Below are 14,169 nucleotides of genomic sequence, written 5' to 3'. Positions count from 1 at the left end.
TTTTTAGATATGACAAAAAATGGCAGCAGCACGAAAAATATATAAAGTCCCTGGGTATCCTGTCACGGGTAGACACTTCTAGTTTGGACTTGTGGGAAATTCCGCGAGACAGAGTAGTAATTAATCGAAGACTCGGCGAAGGTGCATTCGGTACCGTTTACGGTGGCGAGGCTTTCTTTCATAATAAAGGCTGGCTGGCCGTAGCCGTGAAAACTTTAAAAGTCGGTAGCTCGACCGACGAGAGGCTCGATTTCCTCAGCGAGGTTCAGGTCATGAAGAAATTCGAGCATTCGAATATTATCAAGCTATTGGGTGTATGCATAAAGTGCGAGCCCGTGTTGACCGTGATGGAATTTATGCTCTACGGCGATTTAAAGACCTATCTACTAGCTAGAAGACATCTGGTCAATGACCGAAGTTATGAAGACTCTGACGAAATTTCAAATAAAAAATTGACCGCCATGGCGTTGGACGTTGCTAGGGCGCTCAGCTATTTAGCGCAATTAAAATACGTTCACAGGTAAATGAAGCGATTTAATTTTTGTCTGCGATAATATTGGCAATGTCACGATTGTATATCTTTAAATGTTCTTTTTTTTTTTATTGTTAGGGATGTCGCTTCGCGCAATTGTCTGGTGAACGCCCAACGGGTAGTAAAACTCGGTGACTTCGGTATGACGAGGCCAATGTACGAAAATGATTATTACAAATTTAATCGAAAAGGTAAGAAAAAAATTACGTTTTTATTTTTTTTTATTTTTTTGTAGAATTATGATTTTATACGAGTGCCCCGCTAAATTTGCTTCGTTTTATAGGCATGCTACCGGTAAGATGGATGTCGCCAGAATCGCTAGCACTAGGCATTTTCACGCCGGCGTCTGACGTTTGGTCTTACGGCGTCATGCTATACGAAATCGTTACATTCGGCAGTTTCCCTTTTCAAGGGATGAGCAATAATGAAGTGCTCACGCACGTGAAGGCAGGCAATTGTCTCACCGCGCCGAAAAAAATAAAAATGCAACTGTAAGTAGTCGATTACGATAATCGTTAAATTCGTTCGCGATCTCGTTTCTACGGCGCGGTTATAATGTTTCGCGATTGATTTTATTTGCAGAGAAAATTTAATGTATTCCTGCTGGAACGTGGACCACACGAAAAGGCCAACGGCACCGGAGATCGTTGACTTCCTGGCACTAAATCCTCGCATTATCGCGCCTTGTTTAGACGTGCCGCTGTCCAGCGTGCAATTAGAGCATACCGCGCAGCTCGACATACAAATACCGGACAACATTCGGAAATTTTCTATGCTATGGCCACCGCAGAGATCGATCTCGCAAACCCAAGAGCAGAAATTTTCGAATTCGCCGACGCCGCTTCTGCTGGACTTGAACGGGCAGGACGACGATCAGACTATGGAATCCCTGATCAGCCAGTCTTCCGAGCAAGACAGTTCTAGTCCTCTGTTGGACTCCACGAAAAATTCGGTTATAAAGCAAGCATGGCTTCACGGGAATTCCAACGTCAAAGACAGCGAACCTCACAAGTACGTTAATTTTCAGCCGGGTATGCTAAAGCTGTCCGAACCCGGCAGAAACGGCAGCGCCGGGAATATTCAGATGGAAGAAAGAACGACCATGCTGTCCGAGAAAAAAAGCACTGACAACGTGTCGGTGCTCTGACGCAAGTAGACAATTTCGTGAAGAAATTGGGAACTAGTCAGATGCCTTGAGGTACGTTCGATGAAAGAGAAATGACTGTACAAAATCAAGGTCGAGAACCACAAAAACGACGATCATTCCGCATTGAAGCAAGGAAGTTAATACCCGAACAGTTTCAAGGTATTCGTTTTTGTCAAGTATAATCATCAAAGTTATAAAAAAGAATTTTTTAAATCGAGAGAGATTTCGCACTCTCCGATATGGCATTTTAATTAACCAGCCGAATATTCCTCGGATTTTTTTGATGGAGAAACTACTAAAAAGGGAACTACTTCGCGTTATTCCCTTGTAAAAGAATTCCTATCGCGTTTTGGATATAAAACGTCTTAGATTAAACGCTAATAGCGACATTCGGTCTCGAATAAACAGAAAGATTCAACGATGAAATCTAAGTAAAATATCCGAAAAAAAAAAATAAAATAAGCGTAAGTAAATTATTTAAACACTAAGATCTTGTCGAAAGTACGTATCTTTTTATAGATACGTCATATGCGCGCGTGAAAATTATAACGTGTCTTTAGCAGCTCAATAAGGAAATGATCAAGGAAAAATTAATTAAAAACTGTTGTAAACCTCAGCGAACGAAAACGAGAACTGCGATTTAAATAGTATAAAATTGGTACAAAAAAATGCATATTACTCGAGACAACTAATTATCGGTGACGAAATTAATTTAATGAATCTATTTTTGAGACTGACTTCCATTAAGTTGTATTGTTTGAACGTCACAGATGATCGACATTATTCGTCATCGTCAGAAAGTAGCCAAAAAGTACAAAAAAAAGAAAGAAAGAAAAAAAGAGCTGCTTTTCATAAATACGAATTTCGCGACAAAAGCGGAACAAACGATCGACATCGGTGCATCTTTCATCCAGCAGTTTTGCCACCTTCTGCTCAATGCATCTTTAAGACTGACTCTCGAGATGGAAGGGACGCATCGTTCTTTATCTCCTTTTTCTTTTATTTTTATTTTTTGATTGTTTGTCGAGTCACATTTCGAGGAAAAACCAGCGCATTTGAATAATTTCGGTGTCTTGTGAGTGGCGACGTGTTCGCGTAGCCATGACATTTATTAAATTATTTACCCATAAAAAAATCCGGTAACGTTTCTTTCGTTTTTAACTCTTTTATTACTTAATCATTTTTGATAGTATAAACTCAGACGTTTTCAAATAAAATTAAAAAAAAAAGGTTTAGGTAATATTTATTTTTTATACAAAAATTAATATGATAGATTATATTTATTGTTGCATTTTTACATTTTAATCTTAAAATTGCAAGTTATTATTTAATAAAGAAAAAAGAGAGCTAGTACTGTGACTAAAAAAAAAAGAAAAAAAAAAATATTAACATATAATAATGATATATGATGTAGTGAAAGAGTTAATATCCCTTTGCGAATGCAATTATGCGTTTGCCGATCACGCGTCGCCATCACATTCACCCTCACATCACAATTTAATCAATTTATCGTAAGACTAATCATTCGACTGGCTACATACTCGATTACAGATGCGATTATTTATTTGATATAAGAGTGGATTTCTTGCGAAAGATTTTTATATACGTGCTGCTCGTTAAAAGTCCACTTAATAGCATTCTTGTATAAAGTATTGTTGGCAAATGACGGAAACTACATCCTATTTTGTGTAAATAAATTCACGTTTGGCCCTTTCCGGTTTATTAATTTATAATTTCTTTTTTTTTTTTTAGACCAGTTATTTTTTATGTTCCTGCATTCTGGATGTAAATAAACACCGTAAGATGTATGCAAAAAAAAAAATAGATATATATATATATATGTTCCTTATTTTTAAAGTAAGTTATAAAAAGTTTATCACTTTCTAAATAAGTAATTTATATGTAAAGTAAGCGTGCCATTCGTTAATTAAACGAGTGCAAGAAATTAAGCAAGTAGTTATCACAATCGAATAGAATTATATTCTATTCAATTATTATAATATATATAAAGCTGGAAAGGGTTAACTTTCAGCATCTACTGTTCGATTTAACGACTGAATAATTATACAACTAAGAGTGTTCATTGAGAACGCAGAGTATCGAAGACTCTGATAGACAAGTATTTTTAATTCCCGATTCCAATGTGTAATCGTTTGCGCACATTCGGTCACGTCGCAAAAATATATATGTTCTTAATGTACTATTCTTTTTGTATACAAGTAATTATATGGTCCTCACGTGCATTATAAAGCCCTATACACATACGACATCCATTTAAAAAGTCACTATCCAACAATTTTAAAAAGACTTATTTCAATTATACAACTATAACATTTTAATACGTATGATTCGTAAAAGCTCAAAAAGATAACAGACAAAACATCACTCTAAAAAAAAATTAAACAAAAATGTACATATACAATATATGTAGAAGTAACGCAGGATGATTGAAAAAGAAGAAAAGAAAAAAAGAGAAACGGTTATTTATTTTAAACTATTTTTGTCGTTTAGAATTTTTTTTTTTATACTATAATAAATAGCGGCTTTTTTTAATGTTCAAAGAATCGTGTTTGTAGCAATTATACTATTATAAGTGTATATATTATTTTTTAACAGTAGAAATATTACGCCAATGTCGCGAAAATGGCATCGCAATGATCAGAAAAAAAAAAAATTGATTCTCGTTATTGCGAAGCGACACGTTCTTTTCGAGAGAACACATTCGCGAAATTGCGTCAGCGTATTCCTTCGGCAGATGTAGACTATATAGACTCGTAAAAAGTTACGTTTGTATTGCGACGTCACTATGTCCTTTCTCTAGTAAATAATTCTATAAAAAAAAATAAGCCTGGCCATTACGCCGGACATATGCCGATTACTTTTAGAGCACGTATAAGGTCCTCCTTGAATTTACTCGTTACGGATTATACCAATGTTATTTATTATCGAATTATATTGTAATTTAGTCCGCAGCGAACGATATTCGCAGCGTGCGTTCCTGGAGCACATATTTATTGAGCATTTTGGAATTAAAAATAATGTTAAACACCACTAAATATTCTTTTTCTTTTTTTTTTTTTTTAATTGCTCATACGACTATTCTTTTTTATATATGTATTTAAAATAATTTAAATTTATTTCGAATATTCACATCAGTGGATGTTGTATAGACATCTAATCGTTCGCCTTCAGCATCACTTTCATGTCACGAGTGTAAAACTACAAGTGTAACATACGTCTCTTATTTTGCGTTGTACATACTTCAAACTCCTTGTATAATAATCGTTTATCATTTAGTTATTGGAATCTTTTATAATTTCGATTAAGATTTTTTTTTTAAGTATAAAAAGAAATATGTGGAAACTTCGATGTTTTAAAGATTAAACAAGTACTTTACAAATAAGCTTACGATCATTGCTTGCTCCTTACATGCAGCAACACATTCGTCTTCTACAGAATGTGGGATATCTTTACTCAGGCTAAAGTTTCGTTCAGACTAAGAGGTATAGTATACCAATAAAAGGAAATTGAGGTATAGCAAAGTTATTTAAAAAAAATAATTTATGCAGTCAATAAAATTAAGAAAAAAAAATTTTTAACGACGATACGCTAATTGTTTCTATTATAATAATATTTAAGACATCATCAGTAGTTACAATGAATTCATGAATCAGTTTAGAACCAGTTTCTCTTTTTTCCGACAGCTTGCGCCACCATAAACTATTTTACCATCGAATCCTTAATGAGCATTTAAACAATTGAATATAATATTAAAACGACTATAGAATTAAGTAATGTTTCAATCTATTTAACAGACATTTATTTCAGCTTCAACGAAATTTAAATAATTAAAATAAAATTCCGCACGTTTTTCGAACAAGCGATTCAGTGTTGACGTAGCGTTTCAATAATTATGCAACGATCGATACATTTCCGTTTGGACACGTCGAGGAAATTCGCGATTTGCAATTCGCGAGATGCCAGCCGTGTGTACGTTTAGCCGGGCGCGCTATAATATCTCCATTGTCGGGCTGTTTATTTAGTACGGGCTTAAAAGAAAGAAGAGTGATACTCGAGAAAGCTCTACCCGGCGATGTACGTAGTAAGTCTTCCTGGGCGACGTTTCCGACGCGCTTATGCGGGTATTCACGACCGTATGCCACAGATATTCGCGATAATAACGGCAACTTGGTATCTCCGCCGCGCGACTACTCGCACGTACTCCTCGGCGACACACGCGCAAGTATTTCCCTCCGAATTATTAAGAGCCGTTCTCGGCCGGCCCGTTGTTTACGCATGTATCGTTAACTAGCCTCCTCTAGCTACTCTAGAGATGAAGATAATATCGTATACTCCGGCGAACGACGGGGGGTCCGCCCGCTCTCTCGCAACAGGTCGCGTGTTCCTACCTGTTACGACTGTTCTCAGGAGCCCGGTCATTATAATGTTAAACGATTCGGCAGAGGCCCGTGTTAACGCGTCGACGGACTGTTGCATCAACCGATTTTCTGCTCTCTTTATCGTATTTTCTTATCGCGGGTATTTTCAACGTCCTTGGCGATCGCGAAACTGTAATCCGCTCCACAAAACTGGTTCCTATACGAAAGGACACGTAACGCACTGCTCGAAAAATTATTTGGTGGCAGATATAAGTATTAGATAAGATAAGAATTAAATAATGGTCGAGAGAGAGAAAGAGAGAGAGTCGGAGCAAAAGCTCATAATGAAGCAAGAAATTTTAAAACATTCCCATACGTTTGTCCTCGTTTATAATACCCGCACGTGCGCGAGTCCGCTCATCGACGACTTCGGTCTGTATAAGTGACTTGATATTATTTATTTAATAGATATTAAACTCATTAAAAATGCTAGTAAAAAAAAAAGTAAAAAATAAAAAGAGGGAAACAACCAGTAACTTAAGCGTGTAGAATTCTTTTATCGCGTTCGCTCCTACGAATAACAAAGATTATTAATTCTTCGCGACACGCACGTGACATAACTCAATTGCAACGTGTGTTGTCATCTAGTGTCTAATAGGTATTAACATGGTATTACAGCCGCGTGATTGTTGTGCCACGATCAAACGTCAATCGTTCCCAACTGGCGATAATCTCTTCATTGGATGACGTTTCGTTGTCAGCGAGCTTTCGCACGTTATTTCCCGATTGATTAATTAATCTTGAATTTATTGTCACGACCTAATTCCAACTGGATTAAAAGTGAGAGTATATATATATATTTTTTTTTTTTTTTTTTTTTTTTTTAATACGCGAACAACGATAATATCGCATTGAGCAAAGTATGGACACCGAGACAAAATCGTTCGTAGAGAAAAAGTACATTTCTCACAACGGATACGTGCATTAATTTAATCCCGCAGTTAAATGTAACTGTACAAATATCTATCTCTTTAAATAAAATTATATATACATTTAACGCGCGGATAAAAGTGCAATAATAGAAAACCGGTCAGAGATGTATAAACATACGCGGGTTGTAGGTATACGTGTATTAATGATCGAGCATTGATCTTCCGTTTCTCTTCTTTCTGCCGAAAGAGAAATTTGACGCGCCGATGTGTTATGCTAACGTGGCTCATTCTTACGTAAGAGCGCGCGGGCGATTCGTTGTTATCTGATTGTTCTCCGCAGAGCTGACCAGGAGTCATTTCACGAGAGTTATGTCATCGTCATTACGGGGGAGATTTTTTTTTCTTTTTTTTTTTAACCGAGAGGAGAGGAACAAAAGAAATCGAGACCGCGTAGGAGACATCGGCTGCTAGTCCTCGCCGCGCTTTATCCCCTTGCCTAGTGCCGGAATAAATCTCTCTCTCTCCTTCCTTGGGCCTATTCTACTCCTCGCGTTAAATAAATTGTAAACGAGTCGCCAATTAATCTGGTGCGGCAGCTGTGCGCGAGACCACTCCCTACATCGGTGGCCGATTTTCACCGATGTCGGTGCGCTCTTTAACCGGCCGTAAATCAAATCGAAAGCCACCGAAGTCTGCTTTCTTCTTGCGAGCGGTGCGCTCGCTCGCTCACGGGCCGAGACCGTGCTTGATCGGACCCGAACGAGAGGAGATCGGTAACATCATTATTATCGGCGCCAATATCGCTATCGAGCGCGATTTTCTAGCTTAATTGACACCGCGAACTCTAACGGAGCGCTGCCCGCGGGAACCCGTGCGAAACGTATGAGAAACGAAAGTCCCGCGCTAACGTTACGCAAGAGACGAAATTAATAATGAACACTCGCAGTAGATTTTCTAAAGGTGTCTGAATAACTATGAAAGTAAGGAAGGCGAAGGGGATTTAAAAAAAAAAAAAAGGGAAAAAAAATAAATAAGTGTTTTCGCAGCCGCGTGATCGCTGAACCATAACGCGACGGCGGTTACGGGATGCTCGATACGTTTACGATGTACGCGATCCCGTCGGAACGGAATGAATTCAGATTGTTAGTATCATTCAAATAACGTCCTGAGGGTAAAATTACAGACGGAAAATAAGTTTTGTCGATCGTTTCCTTTGCCGGTGCGTATTAACTTTATTATCATAATCGTCGAGACACGAGCGATCGTGAACTTCACACCTTCTCCAATTTTTTTTTTTTTTAGATAAAATCCTTATGGCATTCCGCGGTTTAGCGCTCGCGTAAAATCGCGGAGAGAATCGTTGGATCGCGCGCAAGTAGGAGTGCATGGTGTTTGTATACCAGGTTGTTTCATGTTTGAACGGCCGAAGGCGGGTTTTATGACATTTAAATGCTATGACGTTCCACCGATTCGCGAGGTTTTACACAGGTGTAAATAATAATCGACGAGTGCGGCGGAAGCTACAAATTCCGAAAGCAACGAGTTTCCGAATCGACCGCGACAAGTGTGCACGATAACATTCGGGGAGGAAAGAGAAAACGCGAGTCAGGTTGCGGATTTCTTTTCCAGAATTTTTTTTTCCTCACAAAATCTATTACGCTCTTATCATTAGAGTATCGCGATCGTTTGCCTAAGGCGGCCACGTTCACACGTGGATACAATGCGTCGTTTCGCCCATCGTGATATACAAGTATCTAATGCGAGACGCCTAAAAGTCTTCGGCGTTTCCTCGAAGAAGCGCGTCGCGTGCATTTCTTATATTATCTCGGTCACTAAGGAAGATATAGAATGTCGCCTAGTGGACAGAAAGGTAATTAATGATTATCTAATCGCACCGCGCCGCCGAGTCTAAGGTGTCCCTTGTCTAGACACAGACCAAGATATTGCGTTACGTTAATTAATGCGATATCGCGACCGCGATTAAAAAAAACCGCGACAAAATCCAATGGGCAAAAAAAATTGTATTCAGTTTTCTTTATTGTTATAAAAAAAAATAACTACAGTGAAAAAACTCACGATTATTTTTACGTTAAATCCAAACAATGTGGATTTATTATTAAAAAAAAAAAAAAGTATTCTACAATTATTGCGGATAGTACAATGTGGCAATGATCATGTTCACCAGCGTAATGAGAACGGCTGGAAATCGGCGGATTGAGGGATCGTCGGTAGAACCGGATAAATCTCAATACAAAGTCAATTACGGCTGGCAGCTACGATCGTGCCGGTGGGCGTGAATGGCTCGCGCGAGTCATTTGCATCGTGCAGCGCTGATATCCAGTTGATTTACAAATTCCAGCCTGCTCGGCGCGACTCCGATGATTGACAGCTTGCCTCGCGTATTGTTTATTTACGCCGCGGACACGGATAGAAGAAATCGCCGTAATTGTTACGATATATGCATTAAAGGGTCTCGAGGTAGGAGATTCTTTCGCAAAAAAGCGAAAGAAGCGTGTATAAATCGATTAAAAAAAACTTATAAATGTAGGGAATGTTTTCTTTTTTTTTTTCTTGAACTTGTTCATTAATTTAAAATACTAGAGCAAAACATGCGTACGCTTTGCATGCATTATTTTTTAAAAGGTCTCCCCAATTCGTGTGCGTCATTATATTTAAATAATCTACGATCGACGACGTGTTATCGAGAGATCCGATTAGAAACTACAAAAAAAAATTTATGCCACTCACCGATCTGCATGAACTTCGGCGGAGTTGTTAAATGCCGGTGGCTGTAACATAAAGAGAAAAATATTAATTTAGACACGTAAATTATTTAATAAAATTAATAAAAAAAAAAGGTAAAAGTTTTTATTTAATATTTTATTTAAAAAAATGTATGTTCACCTAAGACTTACTCCGCCGCAGCAAGAGCAATGTAAATATTCAATTTGAGCGTAATTCAATATTTATGAAAATTCTGGCAGCGACAACATAAGTTAGGAAATTTATAACCTCCTTCTAGATTAGCCTTATCTGCGATCGAGATAGGGGGGAAAGATTGAATTAAATAGACTTAATCAGCAATCGCCGCGACCCGAGAGCGCGGTGCACCGGGACGCTGGTCGGTTTTCTCAGCGCGAGCATGTTAACGAACGGATCGATCAGGAATTATTATGCGTCCGGGGGATTTTTCGCGCGCGTGCATGATTTATCCCGCGGACGATAGTCGGCCGGTGCTTTGTTACGGGGTAACGTTTAACGCGCTTGATAGCGTCATTAATCCTTTCGGGTATCTGCGGCCGGCGAGAAAAAGTGTTAGATCGCGCGCGCAGAAATTGTGTTACGTGAACACGCTGAAACGAGCAACGTACGAGACAAACGGGCGCGCTGTCGGAGGCGAACCTAACAAATTCACGCGGGTAGGCGCGGAAAAGTGACGTACGCCGGGTAGAACGCGAACGTCATAATGATGCATCTCGTGTCGTTTGCATCGCGGCCGCACGATGATTAATCGGGACACAATAGTCTCTGTTTCACGAATGCGTCTCGTCGGGATTGCGTCGCGTCTCAATTCTGCCAGCTGCGCCGGAAGGCCTCTCGGAGAAAATAAACCGCGAGGTCTCTTCATTAAAAACCGGGGGCGATACGCGATATAAAACATTACGCGAACAAAGTTAATCCCACGATTCTCCCTTACTCGGCGGCGAACGTGGACGCTTGCGCGCGCCACAAACACGCTCGCGATTAAAAAAGCGGAGACGTAAAAAAAAGAAACGGACCAGGAAATAATTAAGGAACCTTCTTATGCAAGTGGAGTATAAAATCTAATTTGGCCGTAAGTCTGCGATAAGGCCCACGATCTGGTTCCGCTCTTTGTCGTTCCCTCGTCATAACATTATACCTTTCCTGTGTTCAACGTATAATTTATATATCGGCCGTAATTACAGCGCTAAATATGTTCCGAAAATCCGCCGCTCTCAAACTAATTTGCTCTTTCAACGAATACCGAATCGAAAAACAAGCTCGTTTGAATAAACCTGCCGTTAAATAACAGCCTACTCGCGGGCAAGTACCGCCGCCAGTAAAGTCGCGATCGTTCTGGTGGCACGTTAAAAATCGTTTATTGTCGGTAACGATGCAGTTTTACAACTTTGCGAGCGTATTTTTTTTTTTTTCCTTTTCTTTTTTATTTTCGGCGCTTTCGCCCGCTCGGGATAAAGCGCGTGGGACGACGCCAGTGCTTTCTCTTCCGTGTATCGGCGAAGAGTCGGCCGTGCTCTCGCGGCTAACGATCGATATGAGCGGGAGACAAAACTAATTAGACGGGATTATTAAAGACAATATGGCAAATTGCGCTAACTTACGGGGCCGGCGGGGGCGCCCGCGCGATCGTGCGCCGCGATACATGGGCGCACCGACGGAGCGCGTCGGCACGATTCGGCTCGTTAATTATACCATGCTTACGATTACACGATCGCTTTAATTGCGATTGCGTAACCCCGGCGCTCAGATCGATACACCGTATATAAAGATTTAGCCGTGGCGAATGTACCCCGAGGGGTCCCCTACCTCTCGTACACAATCCCACTGACCCGTTTTCCATCCCGAGACGCATCCAAGTAACGCGATCGACCGAGAACCCTGGTTGCGAAATCGGTTTTCGCTCGAGGTGCTAATTAACCCGCGCCGCGGGAATTTTTTTTTTTTTTTCGGACTTTCATGTCCTTCGAGGGTGGTCCGCGCCGTTGCGCCGACAGGTACATTAATAAATCTCGGAGACCCTTCCCCGTTCCCTTGCCCAGCTTTTTTTTTTTCTCTAGATGTGCGATTTATAAATGTAATAAGCTGCTCCGTTTTTTATATACGTGTACCTTTAAATGATTAGAGATAGTTCCCTAATACGCAGATGTAATCACTGAATATTAAATGTAAGATATCCGAGATATTTTAATTACAACAAATAACTATGAAATGTCTGTTGTACAATGTTCCTGATCATTCTCACGATACGTGTCTTTAAAAATGATACCTAAAAAAAAGTCTCTACCCTGCATGTATACGTTTCGTCGGATCAGAATCGCGTTTAATGTCAATTTCGAATTTCACAGACGTCCTGATAATAAATCGCGCGTTTTATTGCGCACGATTAGCAGAAATCTCGCCGCGAAAAGCCACGACGTGCCGGCGCGGGGTCCGGAGATTTCTCGCGCGAGATAAATCAGACAACTTGTCAGCTTTTTGCCAATTCCGCAAAGTACGCGTGCGGGCCTATCCGATCGAGCGTGAGCAGCCCGTGTACATCTGTCATCGTGCGCGCCGCAAATCATATTACGCGCATATCGCGTTTCAATTCACGCTTGTACAAGATCGCGTAGCGTGATCACCGAGGCGCCGACAGTCGCCACCGATCGCTCGGTACCTACGTCGATCCGCTCAAATGAGTCAGAATGACCTCTCTAAGCGGTATCGGGGGATATTCAGCACCGAGTTAGATCGCGTATCCGCCATCCACCCACGTCCGCAAATCGGTCGATAGATCACGCGCTATTGCAAACTGATCACTCGAGCCCGCGGCTTCGATTCATCCGGCCGACGCAGCAGGCGCCTGCTTTCTGCGCGCCGAAATGGTTTTCAATTTCATCGCGAATCAATGCCGCCGGTTCTGTTAAGGCGAGACCGAACGCGTTATGTCAGTATCGGACGGTGTTGACACCGCGTAGATAAAAAACGAAAAAAGATTGATCAATTTATTCGCGAAAGCCGGACTTATTAAAGCTATTAAGCGTTCAATGCCACTGACGTTATCCTTGACATATCAAATCGTTAATAGAACGCTCCGGTTCACTCGAAATGATCGACAATTAATTCTGGCCTTATTGCATTAAAATTCTTTTTTTATGTCTTACGACTAGTACGATAGTTTAATCACGAAACAGATATGACGACAAGTCGATGCTTATGTGTGTATCTTTTTTTTTGTATTTTATTTGAATGCTTTTGTATTAGACATTGCATTCGGAAAAATATAAAAAAAAAAAAAATGTGCATTTTTCTTTTTAAGTTAAATAGTTCAAAGTACAAAATCGGATAATAAATGCGTATTAAATCTCTGTATATGTTTCATTCGTTACGAAGCCGCTGTATCAGCTAAATAGACGTGTTATGAGTTTCATCCGCACGTATCGCGCTAATGCATATACCGGCCGTGTGTCATTAAATCCGAAGCTGACTCATGTGTAAGATGAAACGACGCATTGGTAGCATATGTCGCCGTCCAAAATCATCCCTCTCATCTTTTCCCCCTCTGTACGCCAGCTCGATGAAAAATGACTGATCAGTTCGTATTAAAAATTTTCCTCCGAATATATATCTAATATTTCAAATTAGGTAATAAATGTAATATTCTCTTCTATAGAGAATCCTTCTCTACCATTCGTATTTAGAAAGTTACGCGTGTGAGAAAAGTATTTGATCGCTACAAAAAAGTAAAGGCGACCGTTAATCGAAATTATTTTAATTCGATATTCTAAACGAGCGCGCAAGCGGGGACTGGCGAAAATTATGTAGCGCTAACGACCTGCGGATAAAGGGATTGTTTACGATCGTCGTAAGTTTAGCTATTGTTTGCTCGGGAGAGAATATTGTCTCTCTATCGCGTGTTTTATGGCCGCTCTCTCGGTTATCCCGCAAAGGGAAGTCGAGACGGGAAATGTTGCAACCCGCAGGGCGGAGGGAAGAGGGGGGGAGGGAAGGAATGAAATAGCGAGGAAATTCAACTCTGTGGTTAGCACTATATCGAGAGAGATCTCGCATCAGGGAATGTCGCGAGATTCTCTGCGTGACCCTGCAGGACAACTTTACGATTAACGAGAAAACGAAATTGGTTCGTTACACCGTTCTCTACTTATCTCATTACAATCTGAATCCACGCAAGGATCCGATTGCCATCGCGGATGACGCGCCGATTAGTCGGACCACGCGAACATGACTGGGTCGTTATTCTTTCGCATTTTCGTCTAAAAATTCAGGTAACGTCGGCGACGCGTGTCCTACGCGATATCACACGTGGTAATAATAGCGGGTGCCTTTCCTCATTGTGTGCAAATGGCCATTAACCCGGTGAATAATTGGCGACGTTCCTCGGGTCTCATTAAACATTTCTAATTGCACGGTAACATT

General features: G+C 40.3%; 2 protein-coding genes across 3 annotated transcripts in view; one reads left to right on the top strand and one right to left on the bottom strand.

Annotated features, from left to right (window-relative positions):
- The window catches only part of LOC139109302 (uncharacterized), a 30,246-nt gene extending 25,417 nt beyond the window's left edge, over window positions 1–4,829 (top strand). For both annotated transcript variants that reach the window (XM_070668248.1, XM_070668246.1), the window contains exons 9-12: window positions 8–520; window positions 611–723; window positions 816–1,023; window positions 1,115–4,829. In XM_070668248.1, coding sequence (XP_070524349.1) covers window positions 8–520; window positions 611–723; window positions 816–1,023; window positions 1,115–1,679 — 1,399 coding nt within the window. In that variant the 3' untranslated portion in view covers window positions 1,680–4,829. The remainder of the gene's footprint in view (window positions 1–7; window positions 521–610; window positions 724–815; window positions 1,024–1,114) is intronic.
- Smc5 (structural maintenance of chromosomes 5) overlaps window positions 1–14,169 on the bottom strand; it is a 79,712-nt gene that overhangs the window by 37,485 nt on the left and 28,058 nt on the right. Inside the window, exon 2 of the mRNA XM_070668252.1 lies at window positions 9,739–9,779. The gene's annotated coding sequence lies outside the window, so the exon portion shown is untranslated. The remainder of the gene's footprint in view (window positions 1–9,738; window positions 9,780–14,169) is intronic.

The sequence above is a fragment of the Cardiocondyla obscurior genome, linkage group LG17, assembly GCF_019399895.1.
Source record: "Cardiocondyla obscurior isolate alpha-2009 linkage group LG17, Cobs3.1, whole genome shotgun sequence".
Lineage (NCBI taxonomy): Eukaryota > Metazoa > Arthropoda > Insecta > Hymenoptera > Formicidae > Cardiocondyla > Cardiocondyla obscurior.
The sequence above is the reverse complement of the archived record's forward strand: the minus strand, read 5'-3'. Positions and strand labels throughout refer to the sequence as shown.